The sequence below is a fragment of the Puma concolor genome, chromosome D1, assembly GCF_028749965.1.
Source record: "Puma concolor isolate L17-30 chromosome D1, mPumCon1.1.hap2, whole genome shotgun sequence".
NCBI lineage: Eukaryota > Metazoa > Chordata > Mammalia > Carnivora > Felidae > Puma > Puma concolor.
In genome coordinates, this window is record NC_141676.1 from 109,483,091 (window position 1) to 109,497,416 (window position 14,326).

The 14,326-nt window shown below is 39.9% G+C and overlaps 1 protein-coding gene across 1 annotated transcript in view; it reads right to left on the bottom strand.

Annotated features, from left to right (window-relative positions):
* Positions 1-14,326, bottom strand: part of DDX10 (DEAD-box helicase 10) — a 281,913-nt gene that overhangs the window by 104,923 nt on the left and 162,664 nt on the right. The window contains exon 16 of the mRNA XM_086679182.1: positions 3,052-3,108. Within this exon, the coding sequence (XP_086535308.1) occupies positions 3,052-3,108 (57 nt within the window). The remainder of the gene's footprint in view (positions 1-3,051; positions 3,109-14,326) is intronic.

Here is a 14,326-nt window from a genome sequence, read left to right on the forward strand (position 1 = left end):
ACACTGGAGGTTAGTACAAGCACTTGTGACTATCAGAGTAACAGGAGGGAAGCTGAAGGAAGGGGTGAGGCTGCATTTCCAGGATTATGGAACCTCCCTGAACCTCAAGAGACATGTGGTCTATTGATCATTGCTACAACTGCCTGTTTCATCTCTTAGCTTAAAATTTCTAAGTTATAAGAACACACACATCCTGTCAAAGTAAAAAGTCCATTTTGCAGTTCAAATATTTCTCTGCTGAACAAAGTTTTGATACTCACAACACTTCCATACTCCAAATCATTAAGTACTGGGTTCCCAGAAAACCTCAAGAGTTTGAAGTTCATGTTTCTTTCCTACTCTTGGCACCGCACATAACATTTTCTAGGCAAGTCGTACATCTGCCTTTTAACAAAGAGTTCCATCAGAATGCTGAGAGGTCCATTCCAACTGGGTTTCACTGCACTCCATCTTTCAAACAACTTTTCCTAGTAATATTTTCTATGTCGGAAGAGAGAACCACCAACCATCATTTATAAAACTGAAACCACACATTATCATTAAGCTTTCACCTTTTTGGGAAATAAAAACAAATCCATTAATATTCACTTGAATGCTTTTTTTTTGCCAGTTAAAAAAAATATGTATTCTGTCTTCTATGTTCCTCCTTGTATGGTATGGTATTTGCCAAATGGAGCGCAAAACCAGGCACAAAGAGCCACGGGCATCTCCCTTTCTCACACAGTCAGTGGCCTGCAGACTCTCCACAGAGCTCTGGCCAGGTGACACTACACGTCCTGGCACAGTAGGTCTGAGAAGACCACTTCCTCTCACCACTAAGGCATCATCTAGGTATCTTGCAGGCTGAGTAACTGAAAGATGCTCTAGCCTGAAGGTGAACAAAGGGCCTCAGAAGACAGAGCCACAAGTCACACAATGATTACATGGAAACATACTCAAGAGGGGATAAAATCTACTCTAACAATGACTCATCCATCATTTAAAGCACACGCACAAAGACAATAAGGAAATCTGGTAATTCACACCAGGCATTTCTTCTTAGACATTACAGAAGATAGGGCCATCACCCCTTTTTCCACCGTCTCTCTAAATTAGATCTTCTGGTTCTATTTCCAAAGGGCACCTGAAAAGCCACGAGACTCTCCATCCTGGCACTTTCATTTGAAAAGAAGCAGGGCACAAAAAGGCTGACCCAAGCTAACTCCTCAGGCTCCGACGGTCAGCCTGAATCTGCCACCGCTGCCAGCCCTTGCTGTCTCACGGGAACACTGGAGGCCTGGCTACAAACAGCCGTTTGCCCCTCTGCTAGAATCACTCCTACAGGAGGCCTGCCTCCTCGGAGCACGCAGTCGAGGTCGTGAAAGGGAGGCAGTTCTACCACCCAGAGCGGGAGTGAAGCATACCCTCTGTCTACTGAGCACTTCTGGCCGAGCAGCAGAGCCATGGTGGCCACAGAGCCTCTTCTGTTTGTTTCCAGGATGAGCCTTACTGGTCAGACAGAAATGAGGTGTCTTCATTTCTTGTCACATGCCAGGAAAAAAACAGATGATGAACATTTACGGGGGTAGAAAGTGGAAGGGTGGGCTGAGCTGGAGGAGTTCATTTTAGAGAACTGCCCCAATAGAAAAACCGAACTGACAGTGTTTCCAGCTTTATGCTTAGTTCCCCGCTGGCACAGTACCAAATCCAAACGCATACACCAACTCCCAAAAAAATAAGAGGCACAAGAGGCAGGCCCACAGGTGAGAGCAACTTCTTATGATTTAAACCACTACAACAGGTAAAGGACACATTGTCAACAACAACAACAACAACAACAACAAAAACATTTTAGTAATATACACGAATATGTGTGAATCCACACAAAGGAAATACAGTAACCAAGCTTTCTTTTGGCTCCAGATTACATCTTTCATTTCATAATTTTATATGCAGAAAAGAGAGCTTCTCAGTGAAATAAAGTAAGTTTAGTTTTATGATGAACATGCAATATTCATAAATATCAAATGCTTTTGTTAGATTTAAAGTTTTCTTCTTAAATTTAAATTTTTCCCACGACAGCCCCTAAGATGTAATTTCTATGCCGTGACAGTTCACGTCTGCATTTTAAAAGCATATGCAGAATCCACCACCTGATTTCGCAGTCAGGCCACACACACAATGGCTCTCGTTTTCGGGCACGTCTGAAGACAGAGTGATATTTAATACTGAATATAAACAGTCTTTTCATCTTACTCTGCAGAGTAATTGCTTCCCACTTCAGAACTATAAAATGAGTTATCATCTCTGACTTGCTCTCTAAGTGCTATGGCCAGCATGGAAAAAATGACAAAGAATATTATGGGCTTACTCAAGGGAGTCAGATCTTTGCTAACTGCCAAGAGGAAATCATGGCTAGTCAGGCATAGCACAGTGAGATACGGCATGAGAAATAACATACGTTACTGGGTCCTGGTTCTAGCAAATCATTTGTGCTCAATGACCTCAGAATGTAGAAGCTGAACCATTCTCAGTGTCCAACACACCAGATAAAAACTATAGCTGCACATGGATGGTGTTCACAACGGTACGTACATAAGCGATACTGTGCTGTCTGTTTATAGGATACACTAAAGGTACCCGATACGGAGTGCTCTCCCCTAGCTTCTAGGAGTTGAAGTGAAGCAATCAGTGCTCTCAGAGTCATCTACTATGAAGCTGGGTCCACACAGCTGTCTGCCTGGTCAAAAGACGACAGAGTGTAAAATCCTGCCAAGCTTGGTCCACAAAGCCAACCTTCTCCCGTATTTAATAGGCACAAAATAGAATGGGAAAAGGTGGCGGGAGCAGTAGGACAAAGGCCAGCAAACAAATTATCTTATGCATTTTTCATCCTGCATCACAGAGGAAAGAAATAATTGGGAGAAAGTAAATGACAAGGACACATGGACTTATATCCAATTTGAACGTCATGACATACAGATAAATATAAAAATGCATATGGACAAGCAGAATATTTAAATCCCATTCAATGTTACCAACATTTTTCTCATAAAAAATATCAATCCTTACCTTTGCTTGTCTCTTACTGGCTTCTCTTCTGGCTTCCCTTTCCTTCAGTCTTTTCTCCTACAAGAAGAAGGGGGAATTAGCAGCATATAAACTTTGATTACATGTAAATCAGACTACACATTCTTGACTTTTTTTTTTCAAGCCAACTGATACCTGGCATTCATTTTTCAATAAATACTTACTGAATGCCCTCAATGGGAATGGCATAAGTTATCATAATCATTAAGATGTGGAGACAGACCGCAGTTCTACCACCTGCTAGCTGTGCAATCTGGGGCAACTTATTTGCATTTTGTAACTCTCATTTTCTCACTGAAACATGAAGATAACAAGAACACACATTTCCTAAAACTGGTGTTAAGAATTATATAAAATACTATACATAAGTGCTTATCACAATGTCCAATGTATAACTGGTACACAATCAATGTCAGCTATTAGAATAAATAGGAAAAAAATGCATTCGTGGTATTTCCCTTTTTCTCTATCTAAAGCAAAATCTATAAGGATATGAAATCTGTTCTTAGAAAAGTGGCTATATTTTCTCAAACAGATAACAACAGAAATTCATTCCTACAAAGCTTGTTATTTTATTATATTGTTTTATAATTGCTCCATTAGTTTTCCAATGATTGTAAGTAGGCACAAAACACAACACTGACATTTTTTAAAGTAAGGAAAAAATTAGTATGCACAATAAATTAGTATGCACAATATTAAAATTCAAAACAAAACAACCCAGCTAAAGTTGAAAATAGTTTTCTTTTAAATAAAAACAACCTCTTTTTCCCTTCAAAAACAAAGTGTTAAAATAATAAAAAGGCTCGTCTTGGGAAGTCTGAGTGGCTCAGTCGGTTAAATGTCTGACTTTGGATCAGGTCATGATCCCACGGTTCATGAGTTCGAGCCCCGTCTCGGCTCTGTGCTGACAGCTCGGAGCCCGGAGTCTGCTTCGGGGTCTGTGTCTCCCTCTCTCTCTGCCCCTCACGTGCTCACACTCTGTCTCTGTCTACAAAACAGGCTACAAAATAGATGAAAGTAGCAAAATAATATTAAAGAAAAGGATTTACAACAACTAATCATCACGCTTAGTTTGAGAGTTGGCTCTAGTTTGTGGATGCACGTATCTGTAATATCATCCCTCTTCTCTCTTACACACACTTCAGTTCTATGTCTTACAAAAAGAAGTTTCTGGGTTTTTGGAGGTCACAGTGACTTTCAAGTGCTATGCTGCTCAAACTTATTTTAAAACTAAAGCTACATAAAATATAGGCGTGCAAAACATCAGATAACGGGGGCGCCTGGGTGGCGCAGTCGGTTAAGCGTCCGACTTCAGCCAGGTCACGATCTCACGGTCTGTGAGTTTGAGCCCCGCGTCAGGCTCTGGGCTGATGGCTCAGAGCCTGGAGCCTGTTTCCGATTCTGTGTCTCCCTCTCTCTCTGACCCTCCCCCGTTCATGCTCTGTCTCTCTCTGTCCCAAAAATAAATAAACGTTGAAAAAAAAAATTTTTTTTAAAAAAACATCAGATAACGAGAGTGATGAAACTGAACTTTTATAAAAACATATGCCCATTAACACACCATTATTACATTGTATTTCTTACAAACACTAATACCTCTGAATTAAACAGTAGTATACTAGGCATTTTATTTTTTTTTCTTTTCTTTTTTTCAACTTTTTTTTTTATTTTATTTTTGGGACAGAGAGAGACAGAGCATGAACGGGGGAGGGGCAGAGAGAGAGGGAGACACAGAATCAGAAACAGGCTCCAGGCTCTGAGCCATCAGCCCAGAGCCCGACGCGGGGCTCGAACTCACGGACCGCGAGATCGTGACCTGGCTGAAGTCGGACGCTTAACCGACCGCGCCACCCAGGCGCCCCAACTAGGCATTTTATATATACTTTTTTTTTTAATTTTTTTTTTTTTAACGTTTATTTATTTTTGAGACAGAGAGAGACAGAGCATGAATGGGTGAGGGTCAGAGAGAGAGGGAGACACAATCTGAAACAGGCTCCAGGCTCTGAGCAGTCAGCACAGAGCCCGACGCGGGGCTCGAACTCATGGACCATGAGATCATGACCTGAACTGAAGTCAGACGCTTAACCGACTGAGCCACCCAGGCGCCCCTTACATATACTTTTTAAGCTATTTAAAAAAACTTTGCAAGTATTATTCTTTCCATTTTATAGATGAAAAAACTGAACCAAGGTGATTAAGTAACATCTGGGATCACGCAGCCAGCCAATGATGAAGCTTAGACTAAAACCAGGTCTAAGGAGCCAACATCCTCACTCTTTCAACCCCAGGACACATCCCCCCCTTCCCTCCTTCAATTCCAGCACACCTCTCCCCACTCTCCCCTCCATTAGAAAGCATAATTGTTTTGTGGATGCATAGTGTTTTTGTCTTATCAACATTTGTTTAAGACAAATATTCCATTTCTTTTTTTATTAATAATGGTCTGCTACCATATGGGTCTTTTCATCCTAATAACATTTTTCCCCCCCGATAGCATTTTGTGGACATTATCTAATTAATTTTTGCCAGTCTCTGTGCAGAGGGGGAAAAAGAAGATAATTAACCACATTTAACAGTCACACAAATTTTTGTTGTAATTATTCAGTAACTGGCCTTCTCCCAATGCATTAGAGGATCTGAAAATGGCACTTCAAAGTTCCAAACAATAACCTCAATATGTTCACATCGGAAAAACCCTTTCTATTCAAGTAAACATAATTTCCACTCTGGCCCTTTTCGTCTAGTCATTTTAATCTAGCAGAAAAGAACATATTGACAATTTTCCACTGCTAAGGAACTCCAGTATTACTTCATTATCGTCAAGGAAGGACATTATAAATTTCAAATTTTACCTGGCCATCAGAATTCACATGGGCATACAAATGGGCTAATTTTTCCTTGTAACATTTCTACCACAAGTCCCAGATGCATGAGGGACATCCAAAACCTTTAAAATAGGGAGTGACCACGAGCAGGACATGGAGCTTAAGTATAAATAAAAAGAACTTTCAATACTCGGTGAAACATAAGGAAAATTAGAAAACTTTTCCTTCTTATCTTAAAAAGCTATTACCACTCTACCTGAAAAGAGGCAGCAGTAAACATCAGTCTTCAAACAGAGGAAAAAACAGAAAGTAGAATTTATGGTAATCCAAAATTTAGGAAACAGATATAAGAAGAAAGTACATTTTTTCCTTTACTAAGGCAGGAAAAAATTTCTTTTTAAATATATATACATATGATTTATAGATGTTAAAAATGACAAGACAAAAAGATAAAGGTTGGAGTACAATGACTTTTATTTTAATAAAATAATTAAATTTTATTAGACTGAGCAAGTGAGGTTCTTCTCCCTCTCTCTTAATTTTTTGTGGTTCAAATGCTTCAAATCCTTTATTTTCCTATTTCATTTTTGAGGACACATTGGTAGCAAAAGCTATTTTATGCCACACAAAAATAAGGCAACGTCTTATCTTTAGTCTTACCATCCTACAAATGATTAAATGTAAGAAGAGCGTGAAATTCAACAATAGAAACCAAATACACAAGGGATAGGAAAACAGAAAAATCACATTTCAAGGTACAAAACACCCTCTTTACAGATGTTATTATACCTCTTCTGGCTTCTCACAAACTATAGATTCCTAGCTTCCAGAAAAGCAAATACCATGAAGTATGAATTTCATCAGCAGACAGGACTACGTTATTTACATCATTTCATTCTATGGCAATCTTGGAAATTCACAGATTTGGAAATACAACTCAGGAGCTAGTGGAAGCATAAGCTATTTGAATGAGTATCAGGTGACTGTGTCAGTTTGGTAAGGAATCAATTTCCCAGCTGTCAGAGAGAGCAGCAGGAGACATCTATCCTTCTTTCAGTATTACATGAACCTCTTTTTCAGGGAAGAAAATTGGCTCAACAGAAGTGAATAAAAGAATGATTACAAAGATTTCTGGCCCTGAAGACACCCCCTACCCTACAACAACAAAATCCCAGTTAACCTAAATCCTTCCCAGGGACTCCGAACAAAGCAAGGTTCTCTGATCTGTTCCCTCTTCTGTATATAAATCTGTAACAACTCCAACAAGGATATGAAGACAGGGAGAAAAGTAAGTATATCTGGAAACATCTGCTGAGCTACTATGTGCCAAGCCCCATGGTGGGCTTCTAAGGGTTGGCCAAACAGTCTAGTTCCCCTGGTCTTTTTAGTCTATGACCTGGCCTTGTCAGACATATTGATTACATTAGCACCAAGCTCCGCCCATGTTCCTTAACCACAATCTCCAGCCATTAACCATCAATCTAACAACCACCACCTCACCTCTCAAACATCATATGGTGTTTAGAAAAAAAAAATCGCATGATCCCACTTTATTTCAACAATAAAAAATAGAGATGATAAACAGCTCAAAGACTTGCCACGCAGTTGATGAGATCTATGCAATTTTGAGTATTTAAATGTCTTATTTTGGATGCTGAATATGAAGGAGGGCCCATGTATCAAGCTGCTGAACTGAGTATCACAAAATGGTCTAAGCTCTTTGGAATATAAAGAGAAACCTCTCAGGCAGACATCTCTAAATCAGAAAGGTTCCACAGTAACGGGCTGGCTCCTTTTCTAAATAGATTTTTTTTTTTTAATGTTTATTTATTTTTGAGACAGAGAGAGACAGCATGAATGGGGGAGGGTCAGAGAAAGAGGGAGACACAGAATCTGAAACAGGCTCTAAGCTCTGAGCTGTCAGCACAGAGCCCAACGCGGGGCTCGAACTCACGGACTTGGAGATCATGACCTGAGCCAAAGTTGGACACTTAACCGACTGAGCCACCCAGGCGCCCCAGAGCTCCTTTTTTATAGTACACTTTGCTGTGATGGTAGTAGGAAGGGCTGAAACTGGAAAAGGGATGGGGATATACAAAAAGAGGATCTCCTTTCCTCCCCTGAAAGTAAGCTTTATTCATTAAGTCCAATTTGGAATTAAGCACCAGATGTTTAGTCCCTTATTCTCATGATGACATTGCTGACAACAGTAAAATTTCTTAAGGTCATCTGAGCCAGACCAGTCTTCGACAAGGCCTTAGGCTCTTAGACTCACAATTACTTAAAAATGGACTCTGGTGCTAGTAATTATATAGATATTGAATGAACACTCAAGCAAAGACATTATTAGTATTGGGTCCTAAACTAAGCTACTAACCACCACGCTTACTTTATTCCTTAATGTATTTGACAACAATGGCCTTGCTCTGGAAACATGAACAATTTCCATTATTTGTCATTCCTTCCTCAAAATCCTCCACTCCTGTTCTCACCCTTTCATTCACTGTTTCAGAGTCAGCTGTTGTAAGAGAATGCCTGATGGTTTAAGGTAGTTCAAACAGAACGAACAGTTAAAAAAAAAGAGTCTGTTAAATAACAAAGACCTTGGGGTAAGAGCCCCAGGCCTGCCATTTGTGACTCATGGGACCATGGAAAATTACTTGATCCTTCCTTCTAAGTCTATTTTATCATCTGTAATTTGAAGCTAGCTCACTTTTCTCAGAAGTTAACTGTTAGCACTAATTCAATAACACATGCAAAGCACAGCACTGCAGATGCCTGATTATTGCTCCCCTCCTTCCTGATATCATATACATTTATGTTTTAGATACGTGGACTCAATGGCAACTCAATTCCGTGTCAACAAAGACAAAAAAGAAACAGACTTCCTGAAAAGTCCCTGGGGTGCCTGGGTGGCTCAGTTAAGCATCCGACTTCAGCTCAGGTCATGATCTCGCAGTTTGTGAGTTCGAGCCCCGCGTCGGGCCCTGTGCTGACAGCTCAGAGCTTGGAGCCTGCTTCAAATTCTGTGTCTCCCTCTCTCTCTGCTCCCCCCCAACTCTCACTCTGTCTCTCTCAAAATATTAATAAACACTGAAAATAAATGAATAAAAATAAATATAAATAGATAAATAACTAAATAAATAATAAATAAAAGGTCCCTTTAACTCTTTTCTAACCTTCTGTTCATGCTAGTAGTACGATCTTTGCAAGCAGTCCAAGCCCCATCCTGGCATGGCTGTGTTATCTAAACCTATAATCCGAAACCGATAAAGCACTCAAAGCAAATTTCCAGAAAATGAAAGAGAACTTCATGATGTATCGCTTCTCTCCACTCCCAGCTGTTCTAGCAGATATTATCAGCCTAAATACAAGTTATCTTCCAGAGCTAAGAATGATGACACACACCACAAAGCAGATTTTCACTCCATTCAAGTAAAAGACGTCTTTCACTGACGTGATCCACAGCCCACCTTTGAGGGTTCTGACTGAATGGCAAGAAAACACGTTGTTTCCATGAAAATGTACTGGTTTTGCCTTTGGGATATACTAGTTTACTAATGGCCTAATATGAAAAAAATTGTAGCTCCTGCTATAATCTTACTTCTGATGAGTGGTTTCAAAAGGTTCAACACAGAAAAGAGTAACAGGCCTAGTTAAGTACAGCTTCCTATGAGCCGCCAGGGAAAGGTGAGGACTGGGAAAAAAATAAATAAATAAATAAATAAATGAAGACTCAGCAAAGATAAATAAGGCTGCCGACTCAGTGACCAGAGCAGTTACACAAGGTCCCCTGACGTCCACAGAGTGGGCAGCTCGGAGTTCCAGGAGCAGGAAGCTAAATTTACTCCCAGGGACACTGTACCAGCTCTTTTGTTTGTGTTATAAACTAGTTAAAATTCTTGTTGCTCAGCTTCTAAACCTTTAGGACAAAGAAGATATTTACTTGAGCCACAGTAGAAATTACAGAGCTTTCAGAGTTTGGTAGATGAAAATATGAGTCAAGAATTGGTCTGTCAGCATGAAGGGTGACAATGAACAGCAGAGTCCTGTATCACAGAGACTGAGAGCACGTTCAAAACCAGGGGCAAAGCTGGTAACTGTAAACAGCAGGAGCAAACAACTACTTCAAAATCATTAAGACAAAACCCACAGATATTAAATGTTACCCTTTTAAACCAGAATATAATCATGAAACATTGTGAACATGCTGAAAGAACATTCCTAAATTATGAAAACTCCTAAAATTGACAGGTATTTTTAAAAATACGGATTTTGTGGGGCACCTGGGTGGCTCAGTCAATTAAGCGTCCGACTAATGACTTCGGCTCAGGTCGTGATCCCAGGGTCATGGGATCAAGCCCCGTGTCAAGTTCCGCACCAAGCGTGGAGTCTGCCTAAGATTCCCTCTCCCCGGGGTGCCTGGGTGGCGCAGTCGGTTAAGCGTCCGACTTCAGCCAGGTCACGATCTCGCGGTCCGTGAGTTCGAGCCCTGCGTCGGGCTCTGGGCTGATGGCTCAGAGCCTGGAGCCTGTTTCCGATTCTGTGTCTCCCTCTCTCTCTGCCCCTCCCCCGTTCATGCTCTGTCTCTCTCTGTCCCAAAAATAAATAAATGTTGAAAAAAAGATTCCCTCTCCCCTTCTCCTTCTGCCCCTTCCCTGCTCACACTCTCTTTCCCTCTCTCTAAAAAAAAATAAAAAATAAATAAAATACAGACTTTGTAGAGTTTTCTTTTTACATGTAAGATTCTTTTAGGCACATCCCCTACTCAATTTTTTGTCAAGTTTCTTCATCTCTTTCTTCCTATCTTAAGTAAGTAAAGGTTATCCCCAGACCCTAAGTTAGTACTTCAAGAGTTCTTTAGGGACATACAATTCTTCTCAGTATTCTTCCAAAGAAATAACAAAATTATGAGGGACGACTTCAAGGGAAACATAATTACATTTGCCCAAGGTAAAACCTTATGCTAGAAGAACTAAGAAGTGTCATTACAGTAAGTAATATACTCAATTAGGAAAAAAAATACGATTTCAAAACCAATAATGTATTCAGATAAGGCAATTAAGATAAAATAATCTGTGCAGGACTGATAATATGTTTCATTTCTAAAATAATATTTTAGTAACCACTGGAAAATAAGCAAATAAGAAGGAGGCCTTATCATCAAGGTAGAAACCCTTCTTGCCAGCAGGAAGAGATGACCAATTAAAATTCCATTTTCCAAACAAAAAGGGGTACTTTTATTCCCATATCCCCCCTATACACACAGAGCCAGAGGGGCCCCCCGACCATCTGGCAGGAACTCCCATTTCCCCCTTTACACAACAAGACAGTGCGATCCAAACTGGTGACTGGGAATCTCTCACCCGGACCAGGCAATGCCAGACTTAGGGCTCAAAGGCAAGGACTCCTCCTTATCACACTCTTCCTGCCAAATAAGCCAAACGTTCAAACTTGCCGTGTCTTCGAGGCAGAAATGCAGTCCACGGCAGCCTGGTGCGTGGCTGACCTGAGCACCTGCACTGTCTTAAATACGCCATTATAATAAACTTACTAAGTCTAAAGTGCTCAAACACGAAATCTTCTAATTTAACACACAAATACTTACATCTGTGTAAGTAATAATTTCTACTGATGCAAATACCGAGAAAGTAATCATATCCGATTCAGATAGCATTTACATTCAAGTTGAACAGACAGAACACTATTTTAGTTATTTCCTTGCACTTTTTTCAGGCTACACAACATTTTCAACTTCTGACATGGAAAGGATGCCATGGGTTACCTGTGTGCAGAATACAGCCATTCTGTGCAAAATCACCAGCTGTGGCTTCCTGTTAAAGACCCCTATCTATTTTAGCTAGAAAGGTACTGACTTTGAAACTAGTAGTATGTGAAGTTCTTGTGATTTCTCTCACAGCTGTGTCAGCCCAAACTGCTCTGTTCAACCTTGCCACGAGATAATCACAGCGATAGCTTAAATATCATATGCTACTTTTAACAATGGTGCAAAGAAAATGAATTATTTAAAAGCACAGAAGTAACTGAAGATGGAAATGTGCAGAACAATCTACATATAGTATACTTACCTTTCTTGTAACAAAGGGAGAAAATAAGGATCTGTATTTATTTCTGTTTACTTGCATTTGCATAAAGAAACGGCCAGGATACATTAATAATTAATAAAAATAGCTACCTACAGGGGTAGGTATAAGTGAGAATGACAGGCATCGGCAGAAGCAAGATTTCTCAACATTAGCTTTTGTATGATCTTTATTTTAGAACAATGTGAATATATTATTCATTTTGAAAATGTTAACGTAAAAAAAAAGGTATAAAAAGCTTTTGTGCAGTGATGGAATATCCACAGTTAACTATGGTTTAATTATAATCTTCCAAGAGACAGAGAAACTCATGTATTTTAAGTATTCTCTCCTCACAAAGCCTAGCACACACTGTGTAATAAATGCACAATTAGTCAAACTGAAATTAAGTTTCTAAAGATTTCAGAAAAAATATTCCACAACCTGGATGCAGTAACTTCCACACATGAGAGGAGGAAGGGAGGGGGAGACAAGAAAGGGCAAGAGTGGGAAAGCTTTCCTTTATGTAAATGCCTCCTGCTGCCTTTACTGCTGGCTAGATTTAAAAATATGGGGCGTCTGGGTGGCTCAGTCAGTTAAGCGTCCAGCTTCAGCTCAGGTCATGATCTCCCAGTCCGTGAGTTCAAGCCCCGCGTTAGGCCCTGTGCTGACAGCTCAGAGCCTGGAGCCTGCTTCTGATTATGTGTCTCCCTCTCTCTCTGCCCCTCCCCGACTCGTGCTCTGTCTCTCTCACGCTTAAAATGAATAAATGTTAAAAATAAGTAAATAAATAAAGTCAGTCAGTCAGTCAGTCAGTCTAGGGGTGCCTGGGTGGCTTAGTCAGTTAAGCATCCAACTTCGGCTCAAGTCATGATCTCATGGTTCATGGGTTAGAGCCCTGCATCGGGCTCTGTGCTGACAGCTCAGAGCCTGGAGCCTGCTTCGGATTCTGTGTCTCACTCTCTATATCTGCCCCTCCCCAACTCGCACGCACACACACACACTCTCTCACTCTCTCTCTCTTTCTCTCACTCAAAAATAAACTTAAAAAAATAAACATAAAGGATAAAGGTCCTTTAGTTCAGTCTCCCCAGATAAGTACTCTAAGTGAAGTGTAAGCTGAAACGTGACACACTGCTGGCATTCTTAACATTATTAAAAATTTTAATAACATAATTAGTGCTAACTTTCAACTTAAAGTACTGTAATAAACAGCAATGCATGAAATGTTTTGTTTGCGTGATAACATTCTCAACTGCAAACAGTATATCTGAGGTTCATCTGTTCCCCACATTTCTGGAATGATTTTTTCACCTGCATTTCCATCCCTGAAGCTATCTTCAGTGTCTGCTTCTTTTTATTCATCAAACACTACTGCAAAGTGGCATCAAACCTTGAAGGAATGAGAACCACTGTTCTAGAAAAGTTTACTGAGCCACTCAGTCGTTATAAGGTCAAACAGGAGTCAAAAAACACAAAAATCCTTCTCAGGATGTAGTAATGTCCACATCCAAAGGCTTACAAGTTCTTGACCCAGAATTTCATATTATGGCAGACAGCCTTAGCCATGATACTATGTTCCCCTGAAGTCATTCCTGTCTCAAGGGCATGCTAGAGAACCATCCTTAAAAATGTTAAATCTGTCTTATTTCATTAACTAACTCATTGACTTAGAGAAATACCCACTTTTATGGGAATTAAGTAGTCTGAGAAGACAGTAATGTCACTAAGTGACTGGAATGGAGTAGTCCATTTCAAGGATAACAGAAAACTACCAAGTGTAAGGCTAACAGTGCACATGCTATAGCACTCTCTCTTTAACAAGGTTAATTACTTTCTTTCTTTTTCTTTCTTTGTTCCTCTATCTCTCTTTCTTTTCTTTTTTTTAATACACTAAGTAAATCTTCCATGCATTATCAACTAACTGCTATGGGAAGAAATTCAATGATAAAGTTTAAGCTGAAACATTAATGTCACTTAAACAGGTCAATGGTGAACAGCCTGTGGTACATCCATACCGGGTACTGATACACACAACAACCTGGGTGAATCTACATAGAATTCTGCTCAGTGTAAAATGCAAATCTCAAAAGGCTACATACATATTACGATGCTTTAGTTACATAACATTCCTGAAATGGCAAAAATTCTAGAAATGGAGCACATGGGATGAGAGAGTAACAGAGTCAACAACATGTGAAATTATAATAATCTCAAAATCAAAGCTTTAACTAAAAAGAAATCACTAACATTATTTGGGCTACCTCAACCAAAAGTAGATGTGGGCAATGTTCTCAGACACCAGTCACTCCACAAAGATTCCACCAGCAAAATCAAAAAAGGAGA